This window comes from Salvia splendens, chromosome 4 (genome assembly GCF_004379255.2).
Source record: "Salvia splendens isolate huo1 chromosome 4, SspV2, whole genome shotgun sequence".
NCBI classification, from domain to species: domain Eukaryota; kingdom Viridiplantae; phylum Streptophyta; class Magnoliopsida; order Lamiales; family Lamiaceae; genus Salvia; species Salvia splendens.
Window position 1 is genome coordinate 33,787,271 of NC_056035.1, and position 18,133 is coordinate 33,805,403.

The 18,133-nt window shown below is 43.1% G+C and overlaps 1 protein-coding gene across 5 annotated transcripts; it reads right to left on the bottom strand.

Moving 5' to 3' along the window:
- Positions 1 to 1,207: 1,207 nt before the first annotated feature.
- On the bottom strand, positions 1,208 to 7,959 carry LOC121799551 (protein TIME FOR COFFEE-like). Of its 5 annotated transcripts, none has more exons than XM_042198957.1 (13): positions 7,583 to 7,959; positions 6,991 to 7,491; positions 6,737 to 6,897; positions 6,368 to 6,662; positions 5,924 to 6,287; positions 5,780 to 5,840; positions 5,609 to 5,698; positions 5,314 to 5,518; positions 5,154 to 5,223; positions 5,007 to 5,076; positions 4,570 to 4,914; positions 1,970 to 4,487; positions 1,208 to 1,834 (listed from the first exon to the last, which is right to left on the bottom strand). In XM_042198957.1, the coding sequence occupies exons 1-13, from the start codon at positions 7,677 to 7,679 to the stop codon at positions 1,794 to 1,796; spliced, it is 4,818 nt and encodes a 1,605-aa protein (XP_042054891.1). In that variant the 5' UTR covers positions 7,680 to 7,959; the 3' UTR covers positions 1,208 to 1,793. The 5 variants fall into 5 exon arrangements, with proteins under 5 accessions (XP_042054891.1, XP_042054890.1, XP_042054892.1 ...); XM_042198956.1 differs by having other exon boundaries at positions 5,007 to 5,073; positions 5,597 to 5,698; XM_042198958.1 differs by having other exon boundaries at positions 1,208 to 1,808; positions 5,597 to 5,698.
- Between the last annotated feature and the right edge of the window lie 10,174 nt (positions 7,960 to 18,133).

The window sequence follows — 18,133 nt, forward strand, 5'->3', positions numbered from 1 at the left end:
GCTATTAGTTTTAGATATACACTATAATATTTCATGATAAATAGTCAAAGCCTATTTAAATTGTTAAATATTATTTTATTTTTACAATGTGTAAAATTTATTTTTAGAGATGAAATATTTGTAAAACAGAACAATTTTTTTATGCTCCATCCGTCCCAAGTTACTTGAGTCGTATTCAATTTTGGGTTGTTCCAAGTTATTTGAGTCATTTCTTCTTTTTTTTGCTTAAAAACAAAACATTTAATCTCACCTACTTTATTCTTTCTTTTATTTTACTCTGTCTTCTTTCTCTTACTTTATTTTATCCTCAACTTTTAACTCACTAAACACAATTTTCTTAAATCTCGTGTCGAAAAGAAACGCCTCAAATAACATGGAACGGAGGTAGTACTATTTAAGAAGCTCCAAGCATGTTTTACAATATACAATAATAAACATGTTTATCTGCAATTCGTGATTGACAAAATGTACCGATTAATTCGGAATGAGCGACCGAAAATGTTGTGATCCCATAATATGACCGGGTTTGAATTATATTAATGCTAAACTAAGTAACTAACCATTTCCAACTAAAATTCATCTCGGTCACAAACTCCTAGTGTAATAACCTAATTTACCAAAATGTAACTCAAATTAACACCAAAAATAACCACACAAATCTTCCTCTGAATCCAGGTTGCTATCTTGTCTCTTGATTTTGTATACTGAAAATTGAACCACGAATTTTTTTTCACCCCCTTTTTGTACTTCCCCATGTATGCAAAATGAATACTCCTATATATGCAAAATGAATGCTATGCAACTCTAAACAAAGGTAGACAAACTATTTATTGACCGTTTAGTCAAGTTGTATACTCCTATTTGATTGTGGGCTGATTGCTTGTGGTTGTTCGTTATTGTACTCTATGTAGTATTTAATGCAATGAATTTAATAATATAAATAAATGTTTAAATTAAAGTTTGATATCATGCTAGTCAAGATAGAGAGAACCACTGAATCACAAATTCTTTAATGTAAATGTCACGAAGCATAATAGATGGCATCATATGACAATTATATCATCCTATCCACTAGTCTTAATTGTCAAAGGCCATGCAATACTCAAAACAGTAAAATGGTTGAAGCCTTTTCGTCAATCAACCTCTCTCTCTCTCTCTCTCTAAATTGAAGGCAACAAAGAAAACGTTTGGCCCTGAGTAGACAATATCAATATAAAAAGGTCCACTGCCATTCCAACACACAAACAATGATCTTAACAGTAGTGCACATGTGGACCATATTAATTTCAAGGCCATTCCAAACAAACTTCAAAAGATTAGAGGCCCTCCCTATTCATTACATACATGTCCAAAACTCGAATCTTTCCTTCTTCTTTTTCGTTTTCAGAATAATCTTTCATTTCTCTTTCTTTTTTTTTCTGGTAAAGTATATTCCCAAGCAGGAGAGTGAGGAAGATACAAATATGATCAAAGAGCGTCCACTATTCTAACCAAAAACAAGAACCTAAGCTCCTCAGTGTTCTAACATCTAAACTTGTTCTTGTCCATCACCAAAAATTGATCAATTCTCTCCCCCGCCCACTTCCAAACCCACCGAAGTTCCACCATGAAAACACTTGCCGGTTTCATATGTAGCATGTTTACCAGTCGAATAACAGGCGCGTGCACGCAGTAGGAGCTCCGTCCGTCTTCTCTTCTCCCTTGTTCAAATGTCCTCGGCCCCCTCATTGTCCCAGCATATGTCTGTCCCAAATTTCCCTCTCCCTTGAGACTCACAGCTTCTTCTTCATCTTTCATTTTTTCTCAGACTGCCATGGATTTAAATTGTCATTTCCTGGTCAAGAAATCGTAAAATTTAACAATAAATTCACAACTCCCATTTATTATAATTTATGCAGTAAAACAAAGTCATATTTCTCAACCTAATATGGGATTGCAAAACCTATTTATAGTTTTTGTAGATACTTACCAGCAGGTTGTTTCTTCTCAGTAGGCTTCACCTGAACAGCAGCTGGAACGGAATGCGCGTAGGAAAAGCCAGCAGGCAAAAGGTTCCCAGCAGCCTGTGAGGCAAACTGCGGTGCATTGATTATTCCCTGGGAAGCCAATCCGCCACCCTTCGCATTAGCAGTGGCTGCTGCAATTGCTGTAGCTGGACCATTCGTGTTTGCACCACCCAATGTGACAGGAGTGCATAAAGATAAACTCCCAGCCGATGTCACCGGAGCACCCGGTGACTGCTGGTGTTGGTCTGTCTGTCTTCGTGGCATATAATATCCGCTGGCACTGGGTGTGGAAGAGCTTTTACTCGCAGAATGTTGAGATTGGGATTGTGTATATGGATTTGAGAAGTACAACTGTTGCTGCATTGTTTTAGGCATCTGTTGCTGAGACTGGTGTTGCATTTGAGGTTTCTGTACGCTGCCAGAAGAGGCTGAAGCAACATGAAGGTTTCCCAAAATTGATGGAGATTTCTGGTTAGAAACGGATGGTGGGTTCTTGGTTGGCTGTGTTGACAAGGACGAAGCATGACCCGTTCCCATTTTGTTATTCGTAGAAGCAGATGAAGTTGTTCTAGGGCTCCCACTGGCTCCTTTGGAAACGGAAGAGGTCGTCGGAGAGCCTACCATCATAGGGGAAGACGAAGTCTGGTTGTTGCTGGGATGTGCTTGACCTTGTGAGCCTGTTGATGGTTTCTGATTCCCTCCAAAGGATATTTGAGCATGCATCGGGGCTTGAGTCCGAGCATGCTGTTGGGGAAGGTTTTTTAGCGTGGTCGTAGTTACAGAAGGGGTTTGGGGGGTTGAAGTTCTACCAGGGCCTTTCCATTGAGGGGACTGAGATGGGCTGCTGCTGTTGCTCTTTACAAGATTTGTTGGGAAACCAGAGAGGCCACTCGGAAACTTCAAACCCATGGCTGAAGATGAATTGAAATGCTGCTGTCGACTAGCTGCATTTGCTGTCATGTGCTGCTGCAGACTAACTGAATTTGCTGTCATGTGCTGCTGCAGACTAACTGAATTTGCTACCATGTGTTGCTGCAATTGCTGCTGCAGCTGTTGGTGCTGCTGTTGCTGTTGTTGGTGCTGCTGTTGCTGTTGTTGGTGCTGCTGTTGCTGCTGCTGCTGCTGTTGCTGTTGTTGTAGCTGCTGTTGTAGCTGCTGCTGCTTGAGCAGCAGCGTTTGCTGTTGCTGAAGTTGAACTTGAATGCTGTGAGCATTCTGAACATTCACGGCATTAGAACGGGAGCTGCGAGATGCACCAGACGAAGCATTTAGAGACCGTGTGGAGCTCTCAATCACGTTGTTCGTCTGAATTGACGAAACATGCCCATCAGTCAAGTCCGACCTTGCAAATACAATGGATTGCTGCCCACCAACACCCATAGCCTTTCCCGTCAAGATCTTGCGTTCATCTTCTTCTGTGGAATTGGAATCTACACCGCTAGATTTAGCATCATCAGAGATTCGGATGTTCTTCTTTTGTGCAGCCTGAGCACCAGCCATCAACTGGATATTCTGTCGCGTGGCTTCTGAGGAGCTCTGAAACATTGCGTGATTCTGAGCCACAGATGTCATATCGATGCCTGGGCCACCACTAGTTCCATTGATAGTACCAAAACTCATCGCGAAACTATGACTTGCAGGCAATGACTCCGGTCCTGTCTTTGATACCGGCTGCAGCTGATGCCCTTTCTTGTCAGCATGATTACTATTCGCGCTGGTAGCACTAGCAGCGCCACCCCCAGCACCAGCCAAAGTGGCTGGATGAGTCATTAACCCAAAATTCTGTGGGTACATTGGCATCGCAAAATTCTGGCCATAGATATTCATCGAGGCTCGAGAACCGCGGCTGTCAGTCGTTGATGGGCTGTCTTCCCTACTGGGTTCGCCCTCAAGGTGTCTTGCCCGTGATTGGTGTACATACTGGCTGTGACTCTGTTGCAATTGTTGCTGGGATGGCTGGGAGGACTTCAGGGACGACATGTTTTGCAAGCTAGCAGTTCCAGAATCACTGGAGATGCCAGCACCAGTTTGCGTTCTTGGATGCTGGCCCTGCAAATGCTTCTGTGAATTCGAGGAACCACCACTCGATGGGCTTGCATTTTGGTGGGCTTGCATCAACTGTGACTGGATGGATGGTGGCTGAGCGTGCTGAAGTTGTGAAGGATGAATCATCTGTGAGGAATAGAATGAACCATTGAACAAAGGCAGCGCCTGGGCTGGTGTACCCCGGTAATTCGGGGGTCCCCCTACAGCAGCAGCCGGTATGGGAAACGGGTACCCGTTGTTCTGTAGGATCGCCAAATACTGTGTCTCATTAGAAGGCATATTCGGGTAGTTGAAACTCACTGCAGCTGCTGAAGTGGAATTCGTAACACCAGAGCCACCAGTGTTGGACGAAACCCCAGCAGCCGGAGATTTCGCACCACTAGGCCGTGGGGCAGCCGACTGCTGCTGGTTCAAGGGGAAGATGAAAGTAGGCCCCTGCTCAGCACCATACAAACACTCAACACCACTCCACCAGAATAGAGTTGCAGCAAAATTAGAGACGTAAAAGAAAACATACCAGTATATTACTAGGAGCAACGGGAGGCAACGCTTGCTGGATTAGAATCTGTTGCTTTCTCTGAGCAGAACCAGACGTACTGGCCGGCTGAGAACCCTTCTCTTTCCCAGCATGATTGGGGACGTTCTGGGCCTTATCCTGCGCACCTTTAACAGCAACATTGCCGTGCAACTCCAGCCCAGGTATGACGTTAAGATTGCAAGGCTTCGACCCAAATAAAGAAGCTGAGCCAGCAGGTCCAGGCCAGAAGGGGTTCATCTTCATGAACTGCTGGAGGTAATGTATGTTCCTAGCAATGTGGCAATGTGTAGCACAGCGTTTTGGCCGGGGCTGAGTGAACATCGGCTGCAAAAATTTCAACATAAATGATCACCAAAGATTCACCACAAAGGCCATCATCATTGCTCCATAACAAAACAAGTAGAAAAATAGTTTACCTGAATATGTGCAGGAGCAACTGGACCACCATCCATCGATACAACTCCTTGCAATGGGGCCATATATCTGCTGACAAAAACAATGAAACACCATCAAAACAGAACCAGCATAAAGATTTCAATGAAATCAAGCAAAAGCAATCATACCCCATCGGAGGAAGCCCACCAGGCCAGTTTCCCATGGACATTGGCAGCGGTAAAGAGCTTGTTGAATGACCTGAGTTCAGGAAACATACAAACCTCTCAGCATCAATCTACACACCCAAGGCACAAGGCCATATATTCACCATATAAAAAGAAAACCTACCAGATTTCTCTGTGGGCTTCAACGCTGACTGTGATTTGTTTGCTGCAGTAACTCCATCTCCGTGGCCAAGGTCCCTTTCAGACTTCTCCAAATCGAGATGCAAATCAACATTCCTCTCCTTTGATTCGGCTTCTTTTAGAAGCTTCTTTTCTTCATCCCTCCCGTTTCCACTTTTGCAATTTTCGTCGGCTGGATCTCTCAAATTCTGCAGATAAAAACATCAGAAGGCTGCCCATCAAAATCTAAGAATCCAAATAAAAACAGTAATCATCTATCAACGTACAGCATCAGTGACCTGAACAACCGGCTTCTGTTCCACTGGCGAATCCCTCAAATCGATCTTTGCTTCTTTTTCTGGAGAAGGTTTAGCTTGCGGCGGCGTCGCCTGAAACCACCGGACTCAAATTCCATTTAAGCAACAAAAACACAAGAAAACGGACTTCAAAAAAATCGTTTCTTCGCTCACCATCAGATCTATTTCAAATTTCTCTTCCTTCCCATTCTCCAACTCCATTGCCGTGGAATTGCTAAATTCAAAAATACCAAAGTTAGGGCAAATGATGAGAAAATCATTCCCCCAAGAAAATTAAACCCAAATTTCTGTACTCACATTTTAGTAGTCGCCGCCGCCGGTGAATCGCCGTTTTGGCTAACCTCCGCTCTCACCGCCGGAGAGTCTCTCTCTTTCGGCGACTTCATCTCTTCCTTGCTCTCCCTTAATTCTTCAGAGACATGCTTCATCTCCGACTCCACCTTCGGCGCAGCCGGCTCCACCGCCGCTTGCGTCTGTGGATCGACCAAATCGGCAGCCGCTTCGTACACATTTTCAGCTGCGGACCCCGATTTCTCCGTAGTTATTGATGAAATCTCGCTCTTCGGCGTCTGATCCGCTTCAAGCTTCGCCGGAACGGGGCTGCTCCGAACGCCGTGGCTCGAGTTTTCAGGTATCTGCCGCGGCCTCTTTCTCTTTGGAGCTGCAAAACGATAAGCGACATTTTTAGCTCTCTCAATCAGAGAAAATCTGAAACTGAATACGGCGTGATTGAACACTTACGGACGGCTGAAAGGGGCCCAGAATTGGCACCCAAATTGGGATTATTGGCCGAAGTAGAATTAGAAATCGGCGATGAATTATGCGATTTCACATCGCTGCTCAATCTGTTGATTTCTCTCGACTCCTCCTTCTTGGATGAAGGGGCTTGTGACTGAGTCATCAAGCCGTACAACACCTCGGCGATTTCAATCTCCAACTCTTCCGGATTCGAAGAGCTCGGCTTCGACGCAGCCGCCGCCGCCGCCGCCACTTTAGGCGGCTTCAGCTTCGGAGCGGAGTTGCTCACCGCCTGTTTCTGCAGATTGCAAAAGTTCAGGATTAAGAATCTTTGGAGTTTTAAAAAATTATTAACCGATTTCAGGCACTAACAAGCTTCTTTCTCATGGCATTGGAAGAAGAGGGTGATATAGGAGCCGCCGGCAAAGGCGTCGCTGGAGAGCTCCCGAGATTCGGTTCTCCACCTGAAACTCCGCCGCCGCTGTTGTTGTTGCTGCTGATTGAAATCCAATCGTGAGACCTTTTCGTGGATGCTTTACGAAAATGAAAAGAAATCAAAAGGTTTGACCTAAAAAAACATCGAGAATTAGGAATCGGAGAAATGAGGTGAGTTTTCCGTGTCTTACCGGAACGTGCCTTTCTAGGAACGGAGGCGCTGATCATTTCATCGCCGGATTTCCAAACCGGTGGCACTCTAGAAATCTTGGCCGCCGTTGAAGAAGTGGGAGGGAAGCTTTTTCTGTGCTGGAGATGGTGATGATTGCTGCTTACAGTGTTATTATTGCTGTTGTTGTTCTGTTGAGGTTGACTAAAACTACTAGTGCTATGGCTATGGCCGCCGTGATGGTGGTTTGGAGCGGAACCAACCGCCTGCGACAACAATCTCACGCCTCCAGCGGCGTTGTCTTCATCCTCGTCGTCTTCTTCATCATTGACGCTCTCTTCTGAAGTTTCGTCTCCACCTCTTCTCCTCTTGCTCCGGCTAGACCTTTCTCTCAAATCCCTTTCTCTATCCCTCTCCCTTTCCCTCTCTCTCTCCCTCTCCCTCTCCCTCTCTCGATCCCGATCCTTCTTCACTCGATCTCTTAACCTCACCGATTCCTGCAACTCCAGACCCGCATCTTCATCTGCAAACAGCAGCAAAAAAGGCTTGATTCGTTAGTATAAAAAATTGGGAGTCGGAGACAGATCTGTTGATGAGAAATGAGAAAAATCAACCTGGAGAGTCTCTGAGACTGTTAGTTCGGTGGCGGCGGCGATTGAAGCCATTGGAGCCGACGATACTAGCTCTTCTGGCTTCTCTGTTTCTGTCCATCACTGAAATTTCCCCCCTTTTGATGCAGAGTTTCAGCTTGACCCAGATGAATAAATCCAATCAGATATCTCATCAGAGGTGCCTATTGCATAATTCGCCGGAGAAGGAGATGAGACTCGCCGAGAAATCAAGATTCAGAATGAATCCGGCGGATAAAACAACAATCTTTTTTCTCCAAATGGACTCCTCCTCTTCCACAAAATCCCCTAATTCAGCTCTCTGTCTGTCTGTCTGTCTCTCTCTCTCTACCCCTATAAATGAAGCTTTTTTTAATCTCATCATCTATTCATTTGTTGGAAGGGGGTATTTCACATCTACAAAAGCCCTCGTGGAAACATCACATGAGGTTGCTTTGTCACACGAATTGATCTCAGTCGTTGAGATTGGTTTGATCGAACGCCCCAGAAAAGCCATATGCCAGCGTGGCGGTATTACGAACAGAACTACTACACCACTATGAAATCGAGAATCCCACCGCTACGTGTCGGTTTCTATCTTTGGATTCAAGCTTCCATATTTTCCGATTTTTAATATACGGTGGTCATTTTGCTTACGTCTCTAGCAAATTAAGAAAATCGCATGAATACAAAATTATACTACTAGTATTTAATCTCATTTCCTTTTTTATCGTTTTATCGTAATAGAATCTCTATATATTTTGGGAATATTACACACTCAAACTATGGTACACAAATATAGCAAAGTAAAAGGAAAACGACGATTATAAGGCCATCTACAACGTTGTTCCTATATTGTTCCTAAACCGTTCCTTAAACTACCATTTGCGGGGCTCACTGTACTTTTTTACTACATTCCTTAACTAAGGAACGGAACATGCAACCCTCCATTCCTTAACCGTTCCTTAAATTACTATTCATTCAATTTCATTTTTTTTTTCCAACTCAATTCAATTAAAAAAATACACTTTAATAAAAAACAAACACACTTTATTAAAAAACACACAACATTAAAAAAAATTACAACTTAAACTTAAAAAAATAAAAAACACATAATTAAAATCCTAAAAAAAATAAAAAACACAATAAAAAACACACAATTAAACGTGGGAAAATAAAAAAACTACTCCGCCGGCGAATCATCCTCCGGAGGCGGTCGAGGTTTAGGGGGAGTCGGAAGGCCAAGTTGTGCTGCCATAGCAACAATTTCGTTCCACCAGGCCGTGAATTGGGCGTACTAGAAGCGGGAAGTGTCCGCCATTGTGGCGGTTATGTACGCCACCATAAGTGTGTCCGAGCCTCCCCGCGAGCCCGATCCCGAGGTCGGCTGGCTTGATTCGCCTCGGCCCTTCCCGCTCTAGCCGCCTTCGCCGCCTTCGTCCCTTGCGGCCGACGGCGCCCACGGCTGGACCCCCCGTATTCGTCGGGCGTTGGATACCCCGTACCCCCAAACACATGCGGTTCACCCTCGCTGGCCTCACCGGTGTCACCAGACGAGTAGTTGCCGGTCGTCGTGTGCTTCGTGCGCTTTGAGGTTGAGCCCGAGCTCGAGCGGACACCGCCGCCCACCTTTCCTCGTCCTTGACGAGCTGCCAAATATCAATAAATTTGAACTGTAGACCGGTGTCCTGGTGGAAGGCGAGCAAAGCCGCCCTCAGAATGTCGGCGCCCGAAGCTCCGCTTTGGTATTGCGCCGCTTCGGCCGAGTAGATGCCGCAGAATTTTTTGACCTGTACGTCGACCCGGCGAAAGTGAGCACGGAGCATTGTATATTTCCGCTTCCGGGCCACTTTCGGCTTAGTCTGGTGGTAGACATCACGGACCTTTACCCAGAAGCACTTGGCGGCTTGTTGATTCCCGACGATGGGATCATACGAGACGGTGAGCCAGGCGTTGTACACCGCCTTTGTTTCTTCGTTGCTGTACGGATGCCGGCCCAGATCCTCTGGTTCATCCTCCTGTTCCTCCTCCTCCTCGGCCGCCTCAGACGCAGCCCTGGAGCTTCCACCGCCTCGGCCTCCTCCCTGGGTGGGTGCAACGGGGATATTGACAAACACAGATTTTGCATGTTTTTAAGGACTAGATTTGACTTGTTTTAAATGTCAATCATGCAAATTATGTTCTTAAATTGCATATGTTATACATTTGGTATTTTTGACGTGTTTGTTGATAAATGATAGAAAAAGATAGAAAAAGGTGTAAAAATGGCCAAAGTGCAGCAGCCTCTGTTCGAGCCCATTATGGAAGCGATTTTGAAGTCCAATCAGTGCCTACTAGATACTAGTCTCTTCGTCTTCTAAAGAACTTCGCGTGGATACCTTAAACATCTAAATCGGAGTTCTGTGGAGAAAGTTATGGCCATTTTACAAACATCGCGCAGTGCAGTCAAAATCTGGCGGAAATTAGGCGGAAATTCACGGAAGAAAAGAAATTATTATATTGTGAAGCCAAATCTCTCCTATTTCTTGTAGGGCACGAAATTTATCAAAAATAAACCTTTTTCAGCTTATAAATACCCATAACCTAAATTATAATCTTTATCTCAGAGCCTCCAATCCTTCTCCATCTCTACACCTCTTTCCATTCCATAATACACACATAATTCATCCATCTTCCATTGGAGCGGAGCTCTGCAGATCCAGGCAAGAGAAGACTGAAGATTGAAGATTCAACCTTGGGTTTTATCAATTTCTTTCATGTCTCGTACTTTAATTGTAGTTTTTACTTGTCTATGAGTAGAACATCTTTTGTAGAATTTTTGGTATAGATATTCGATTGATTTTCCTTGTTAGCTCTTGCAGTTAATTGATTTATCTGGTGCTTTCTGTGTTCAATTGATTAGCTACCTCTTGAATACATGTTAGAGTTAATTAGAGTACTCGGGAGACGAAATAATTGACTTGGAAAAAGGGATAATTCACACCTTAATTCAATAGAACTCGGGAGAGTTGAGGTTTTGAGTGAGGTCTTTGATCTTATATGCTTTTAGGAGTTAGGGGTTTAAGGGTTAGAAGGGGACTTCAATCCTATCACCTAATCTACAGGTTTCTCACCTCGGGAGGGGGTTTAATCTATAATTGTGATCGACTTAATAGCTCTGGAGACCGTAATTCAAGAAAGTCGATTGTGTTTTTGGATCCTAAAATTCTACATTCTTAAGCCTGCTTTGTATTATTTCTTTTTATGTTTTCCATTTTTTTCTTTATTTCTTTCAATCTAGTTTAGTTAATCAACCAAAAAAACACGTGTCTCTGGATAATATATGACGCTTAATATATGGTAGTCAGTTGCAATCTTATTCCCTGTGTTCGATATCCGGTACTGACCTTTAGCTATACTAGATCTACCCTGTATGCTTGCAGGTATTTTTAGTGCTAATAAATAGTGCATCAAGTTTTTGGCGCCGTTGCCGGGGACTATTATTGCTTTAAGCTGATATTGTAGAACGGTTGATAATACTAATTTGGAGTGTAATATTTTGTTTAGTTTTGTTTTAATTGTTTTTATTGTATTTGTTTTGCAAGGAGCACGAAACACAACAATGGATTACTCTGCGCTCCTATGGAAGATGCAATTATCTGCTACAACATTTGATATACTCCGTAGAGCGTGAGTGAGATATAAAATATGCTTGCTCTCTTGTTTTTATTATTTTTTTTGCTTTTAGTTTTCTCCTCCGTAGAGCTGAAGTTTTTCTCCATAGAGCTTAAGTTAAATAAAAAAAATAATAAAAAAATCTTTTCTTTAAACTTTTTTTCCTTTTCCGTTTGAATTTTTTTTTCCTTTTCTTTTTTTTTTCTTTTTCCTTTTGTTAAAACTTCTTATTCTTCGTATTTTTTTCAAGAAAATCTTTAAAAAAAAGTAGAAAAACTAGAACCTCCTTCCCCTTATTTTTATTTTATTTTATTTTCTCCACATAAATCACTCACACACACTTTAAATTCACATCACTTAAGCAAATTCTTTGTACTCTACCAATTATTCATGTGCTTAGCTCTCAATCGACACAAGGTACGTTCTCTTTTAATTTCTGAGCTTTGATCTTGAATTTTTTCCTTGAATGGCCTTGTTGTTGATTTATATATTGGAAGTTTGGATTGGAGTTTGATGGAGGTTGATGAATTTGTGAGTCTTGGATTTTTGGAATTAATTATTGTTGGGTGTGCTTGAGTATGTTGATCTTGTTGGATGAAAATTGAATATCACTTTTATTGATTGTTGATACACATAGTTCATGTTCATAGCATTGCGAGGCTATTTTATCTTGCATGAATTGTGTATATTTCTAGAGCTTAAATTTTTTTGCTTGATCTTAGTCTATTGTTGAAAATTTTTGCAATTAATTGGGAGATAGAGAATATTACAGGGGATGAAAAATGATCACGTTAAGGTACAAAAGGCATCCCACAGGAAGTCCCGAGAATGGGGGATAATTTATGAGCTTCAAAGAACGTCAAGCTAAAGACGTTAACCAAGCGCTTGTTGGGAGGCAACCCAACATCGGTATCTTTTTTTCATATTTATTTTGTTTTCTTAGTTTACTCACGTCCCTACCGACTCTACAAACTTATTCTTAACTTAGTTTTGAATAAGTTTGGGGGGATGAAGTGGTGGACCGTGAGTTTAGTTGTTTTTGCTTATTTTTGTTAGTTTTTTTTTAATAATCCCGAGGTGAATCTTGTCACGGGCATAACATAGAAAATTTAGAAATACTTATGTTTAGGAACATCAGACCGAGTTGCCTATGATAAAAATTTCGTTTATGTGTTGGTTGAGTTGACTTGATGCACTGATTTGAAGGTTTAGTGAAAATGTGCATAAATAATGAATTGCTTGTTTGCCTTGAATCATGCTTATACCTTGTGAGACTTGAGCCATAAATTTCTTTCTTGTGTGATCTATCTATGTTCATGTATTTGTTTCTAGAACTTGCTCCTAGTCTGCCTAAGTTTACATAGTGTTTAAATGATAAAAGAGGACGTTAGGCCATCCTTCTTAGCTACTTTATATATCTAAATTTATGACCTTATTCAAAATATTTTTCCCTAGCTAGCCACTTTGAGCCTTTAAAGCCTTTTTCGTTGGAAGCTAAATAAGGGGGAATATCCATACGCTCTTTGGAGAAAGTTAGTTCATATCTTATGAAAAGAGTTGGAGAGATAAGGTAGAAAGAAAAATAGTGTGCTTACTTGTGAAAAGTGCATAGACATTTGTGGTTTGAATGAGATATTTGGTTGTGCATAAAAGAAAAAAAAAGAAAGGATGTACAAAAGAAAAAAAATGAAAAGAAAAAAAAATCAAAGGAATTTGGGAAGTGAGAAGAAATTTAGACAAAATCTAGAATTTACTGAGATTCGAATTGTTGGTGCAGTGCTATGTTTGATGTAGTAGAAATTGATCACTTTTGCTATGTTTGGGATTAGTTACTTTTTAGCCATATTTCCTCACCTTACCAAAGAGCCTACATTATAACCGAAAATAAAGACCTTTCGGATTTTTTATTTTAATTACATAAAGTAGAGGAAGGATTAGACATCGAGCAAGCCTATGGTAAACTTTGCATGTTGCATGATCTGAGAGCATATATTCTTTACCTTATACACTTTGAGAGTGAGTGATAAACACATTCTAAACACTTGTGAGCGCATGTACTTCAAGGTGATCAACGAGCTAGTAATGAAAATGCACTAATAAGCTTTGCTTAATTTGATTTATACTCTTGTCAAACTCTTCATTTCTTGTTACAATTTTTGAGGCAACTATGAAGTCTAGTACTAAGCATCCGTGTTTCTTTAGTAGTTTTTCTCTTGTTTTGTTTGAGGACAAACAAATAATTAAGTTTGGGGGAGTTGACAAACACAGATTTTGCATGTTTTTAAGGACTAGATTTGACTTGTTTTAAATGTCAATCATGCAAATTATGTTCTTAGATTGCATATGTTATACATTTGGTATTTTTGACGTGTTTGTTGATAAATGATAGAAAAAGATAGAAAAAGGTGTAAAAATGGCCAAAGTGCAGCAGCCTCTGTTCGAGCCCATTATGGAAGCGATTTTGAAGTCCAATCAGTGCCTACTAGATACTAGTCTCTTCGTCTTCTAAAGAACTTCGCGTGGATACCTTAAACATCTAAATCGGAGTTCTGTGGAGAAGTTATGGCCATTTTACAAACATCGCGCAGTGCAGTCAAAATCTGGCTGAAATTAGGCGGAAATTCACGGAAGAAAAGAAATTATTATATTGTGAAGCCAAATCTCTCCTATTTCTTGTAGGGCACGAAATTTATCAAAAATAAACCTTTTTCAGCTTATAAATACCCATAACCTAAATTATAATCTTTATCTCAGAGCCTCCAATCCTTCTCCATCTCTACACCTCTTTCCATTCCATAATACACACATAATTCATCCATCTTCCATTGGAGCGGAGCTCTGCAGATCCAGGCAAGAGAAGACTGAAGATTGAAGATTCAACCTTGGGTTTTATCAATTTCTTTCATGTCTCGTACTTTAATTGTAGTTTTTACTTGTCTATGAGTAGAACATCTTTTGTAGAATTTTTGGTATAGATATTCGATTGATTTTCCTTGTTAGCTCTTGCAGTTAATTGATTTATCTGGTGCTTTCTGTGTTCAATTGATTAGCTACCTCTTGAATACATGTTAGAGTTAATTAGAGTACTCGGGAGACGAAATAATTGACTTGGAAAAAGGGATAATTCACACCTTAATTCAATAGAACTCGGGAGGTTGAGGTTTTGAGTGAGGTCTTTGATCTTATATGCTTTTAGGAGTTAGGGGTTTAAGGGTTAGAAGGGGACTTCAATCCTATCACCTAATCTACAGGTTTCTCACCTCGGGAGGGGGTTTAATCTATAATTGTGATCGACTTAATAGCTCTGGAGACCGTAATTCAAGAAAGTCGATTGTGTTTTTGGATCCTAAAATTCTACATTCTTAAGCCTGCTTTGTATTATTTCTTTTTATGTTTTCCATTTTTTTCTTTATTTCTTTCAATCTAGTTTAATTAATCAACCAAAAAATCACGTGTCTCTGGATAGTATATGACGCTTAATATATGGTAGTCAGTTGCAATCTTATTCCCTGTGTTCGATATCCGGTACTGACCTTTAGCTATACTAGATCTACCCTGTATGCTTGCAGGTATTTTTAGTGCTAATAAATAGTGTATCAGATATCCTCCCGAATCTGGGACAATCCCTGAGAAGGCCGCGAGGCGGCGGGTCGAGCGTATGCATCCACATCGAAAGTGGGTGGTTGGTACCCACCCAGCGTCGCCGACCTGGGTGCCCGGCGTCGACGAACTGGAACCACCAAGTGTGTTGTACATGGTCTCCCAATCGCCGAACGCGTTGAGATCCCACCCACCGGAGCCGCCACCGCCGTAGTTGCCGTCGCCGGACATTTTGTGAAGAGATTGAATATGAAAATTGGAGAGGAAATGAAGTTGATTTAGGAAGAATAGATGTTTAGTTGTGTGTGAAATGAGGATGAATTATGAGTATTTATAGAATACTGTATAAAAAAACGGTAATATTACCGTTAAAAAAATTTATTAAATCAAATTTTTTTAAAAAAAATAATTATTGCGTCAGCACGTGACGTCGCCCGGCGAGTGGGCGTCACGCACGAAGCGGGGAGAGCCACGTCGCCGAAGCGCGTGGCGGCACGGACCGTGCCGCGGGTCGAGCCGTCGGCACCCGGCACGGCTTGGAAACGGCTCCTCGACGACACCATGCACCGCAACGCGTTCCGCTGCGAAGTCGTTCCGGCGGAACGGCCCGCGGAACGCCGGCGGCCCGCGTTGCGGGTGCTCTAAGAAATCTCGGTGTGACCAAATATCGGTAAAAGCCACGGTCAAATTTCACTATTTTTCGGTTTCACATAAACAAAATCTTTTTGAATTCAATACAAAATCATTTCCACTAAAAGAATAAAATTGAAGGTCCCACGAATTACGGGTAGGTGTAAATAAAATTTAAAACCCTTCGTCCAAATAAAAATAAAGCATTTCCCATTTTTAGAATCAGATTTCAAGATTTAGGTGTAATTAATTAGTTGGGGTTGAACACTTTTTCGCATAAGTGACAGGTGGGCCCAATTCTTTTAGAGCATCCCCAATGGCGGCGAGCGGTCCGGCAAGCCGATTTCCGGCGCTCGCCCGTCCGCTCGCCGAACCATTGAAACCGGCGAGCGCCATTTCGGCGAAAAAATCGGCGAGCTCTGGCCGATTCGCGAGCACTCGCCGGTCTGCTTGTCGCCATTGCAGGCTCAGGACCGTCGAGCAATCGGCGAGCGAATTTTATGTTTTTTTTTAATTTCGAAACACTATATATACCCGATTTGCACGTCATTTTCATTCGCACCATTTGTTTTAACGAGTACTCTCTCTACCTTAATTTCTGTACAAGATCAACAACGGGAAATGAGCAACGTTGGTGGTAGTAGTGGTGGGGATGATGTGGAGTACGATCGTCGAATGAACGAAGCGTTAGAGGCCTATACGAACCGTGAGATTGATCGGCTGCTGCAGAGGGCCTTGCAGCCGGCGGTACCTCGACCTCGACCACGACCAGTTGTCCACCACCGAACAATGATTGAACGTGATCACGTAGTTGCACATCAGCGCCTATACGCAGACTACTCACAGGAGCCGCGGTTCAACGACAACCATTTCAGGCGCCGTTTTAGGATGAGCAGAGCCCTGTTTATGCGTATTGTTAACGCCTTGGAGCAGCGATATCTGTATTTCCACTTCAGGCACTATGCGGCTGGCATACCCGGCCACACACCTATTCAAAAGTGCACTGCGGCAATCAAGCAGTTGTCCTACGGAGGCGCGGGAGACATGTGGGACGAGTACCTCCACATCGGTGAGTCGACTGCCCTTGAATGTATGAAGTATTTCTGTCAGGGCGTGATTGAAATTTTCCGTGATCAGTACCTTCGAAGCCCTACTCGCGAAGACTGTCAGTATCTGATGCAGATGCACGGGGAGAAGCATGGGTTCCCGGGTATGTTAGGCAGCATAGATTGTATGCCTTGGGAGTGGAAGAACTGTCCCGCTGCCTGGAAGGGGTTATACACGACCGGCTACAAGGGAAAGAATCCCACGATGATCCTGGAGGCCGTTGCTGACTACCGGCGATGGATTTGGCATGCCTATTTTGGGATAGCCGGGTCGAACAACGACCTCAACGTCCTCAACTCGTCGCCCCTTTTCAACGAGCAGTGCCAGGGCGTCGGTCCGGCCATCAGTTTTGTCGCCAACGGGACCCAGCATGATATGGGCTACTACTTGGCGGATGGGATATACCCTAGGTGGCTCGTCTTTGTGAAGACGATCAGATGCGCATCGGATGAGAGGAAGGCCTACTTTGAGGAACGCCAGGAGTCGGCGTGCAAGGACGTGGAGCGCGCATTTGGTGTGCTCCAGCCTCGATGGGCGGCAATTAGGGGTCCAACGCGTTTGTGGCATATCGACTGCATTGCTGATATAATGTACACATGTAGTATTATCATGCACAATATGATTGTCGAAGATGAAGGTGTACGACTGACCAGTTTGGCCAACGACGATAATGAAGCCGGTCGAAGCCACGGCATAGCCGCCCCCAACGTACGAAATGGGGTCCCGCATGATGAAGCCGGCCTCCTCCAAGCACATGCCGACATGCGCCAAACGGATGCTCATATTCGACTCCAAAAGGATTTAATTGAAGAGTTGTGGGCGCGGAGGATTGCACGGCGCTAGTTTTTTTTAATTATGTAATTTTTTTAAATGCACTTTTTTTAAAATTTAAATAAAATAATTGGATTTTCTTGTATCTGTGTCGTAAATTTAATTCCGTATTTTGTGTGATTGTCAATTATTTGTTTTATATGGGTGATGTGGCTAGGCTATTGCTGGGCTATTTGCTTGTCCTAATGACGTGGCAGGAGGAATTTTAGTGCTGATAATGCTGCAGAAGGAGTTTGTGGCTGGGCTATTGCTGGGAGAAAGCCATTGGAGATGTTCTTAGGGCACCCACAATGGGGCGCCCGATGGCACGCCTGATGGCGTCCATCGTCCTCGGGCACGGACGATGGCACCATTGTGGGTGCCTGCCATCGGGCGCGCCCGATGCTCACGGCCGATACATCGTCCGCGGCGTATAGCTCGGACGATAGGCTATCGTCCGCGTCATTGTGAGAGCGGCGGACGATGTCGCTGACGATAGGCTATCGTCCGCCCCATTATGGGCTCCGCGGACGATGACACGCGGTTTGGTTTTTTTATAAATACCCTTCATTTGTAACATTTCATTTCGCGATTCCACTCTCGAAACTCGCATTTTTTATTACTACGAAATGGATTCATCAAGTCCCAACAGTCCGATGTTCAGTGGTGAGGCGGGTTGGCCGGGTACAGAACCTGACGAATATCGTTCATTCGCCGCCAACACGCAGTACGATCCCGAATTCAGCACGGAATCGT

What these genes read in the sequence shown, in the direction of transcription:
- LOC121799551 (XM_042198955.1), bottom strand. Translation starts at nt 7,679, where the DNA reads ATGGACAGAAACAGAGAAGCCAGAAGAGCTAGTATCGTCGGCTCCAAT. An exon ending in ATGCCATGAGAAAGAAGCTT is followed by an intron (nt 6,663 to 6,736) that starts GTTAGTGCCTGA and finishes TGCAATCTGCAG; the next exon opens with AAACAGGCGGTGAGCAACTC. An exon ending in GAAGCCCACAGAGAAATCTG is followed by an intron (nt 5,224 to 5,313) that starts GTAGGTTTTCTT and finishes TCCTGAACTCAG; the next exon opens with GTCATTCAACAAGCTCTTTA.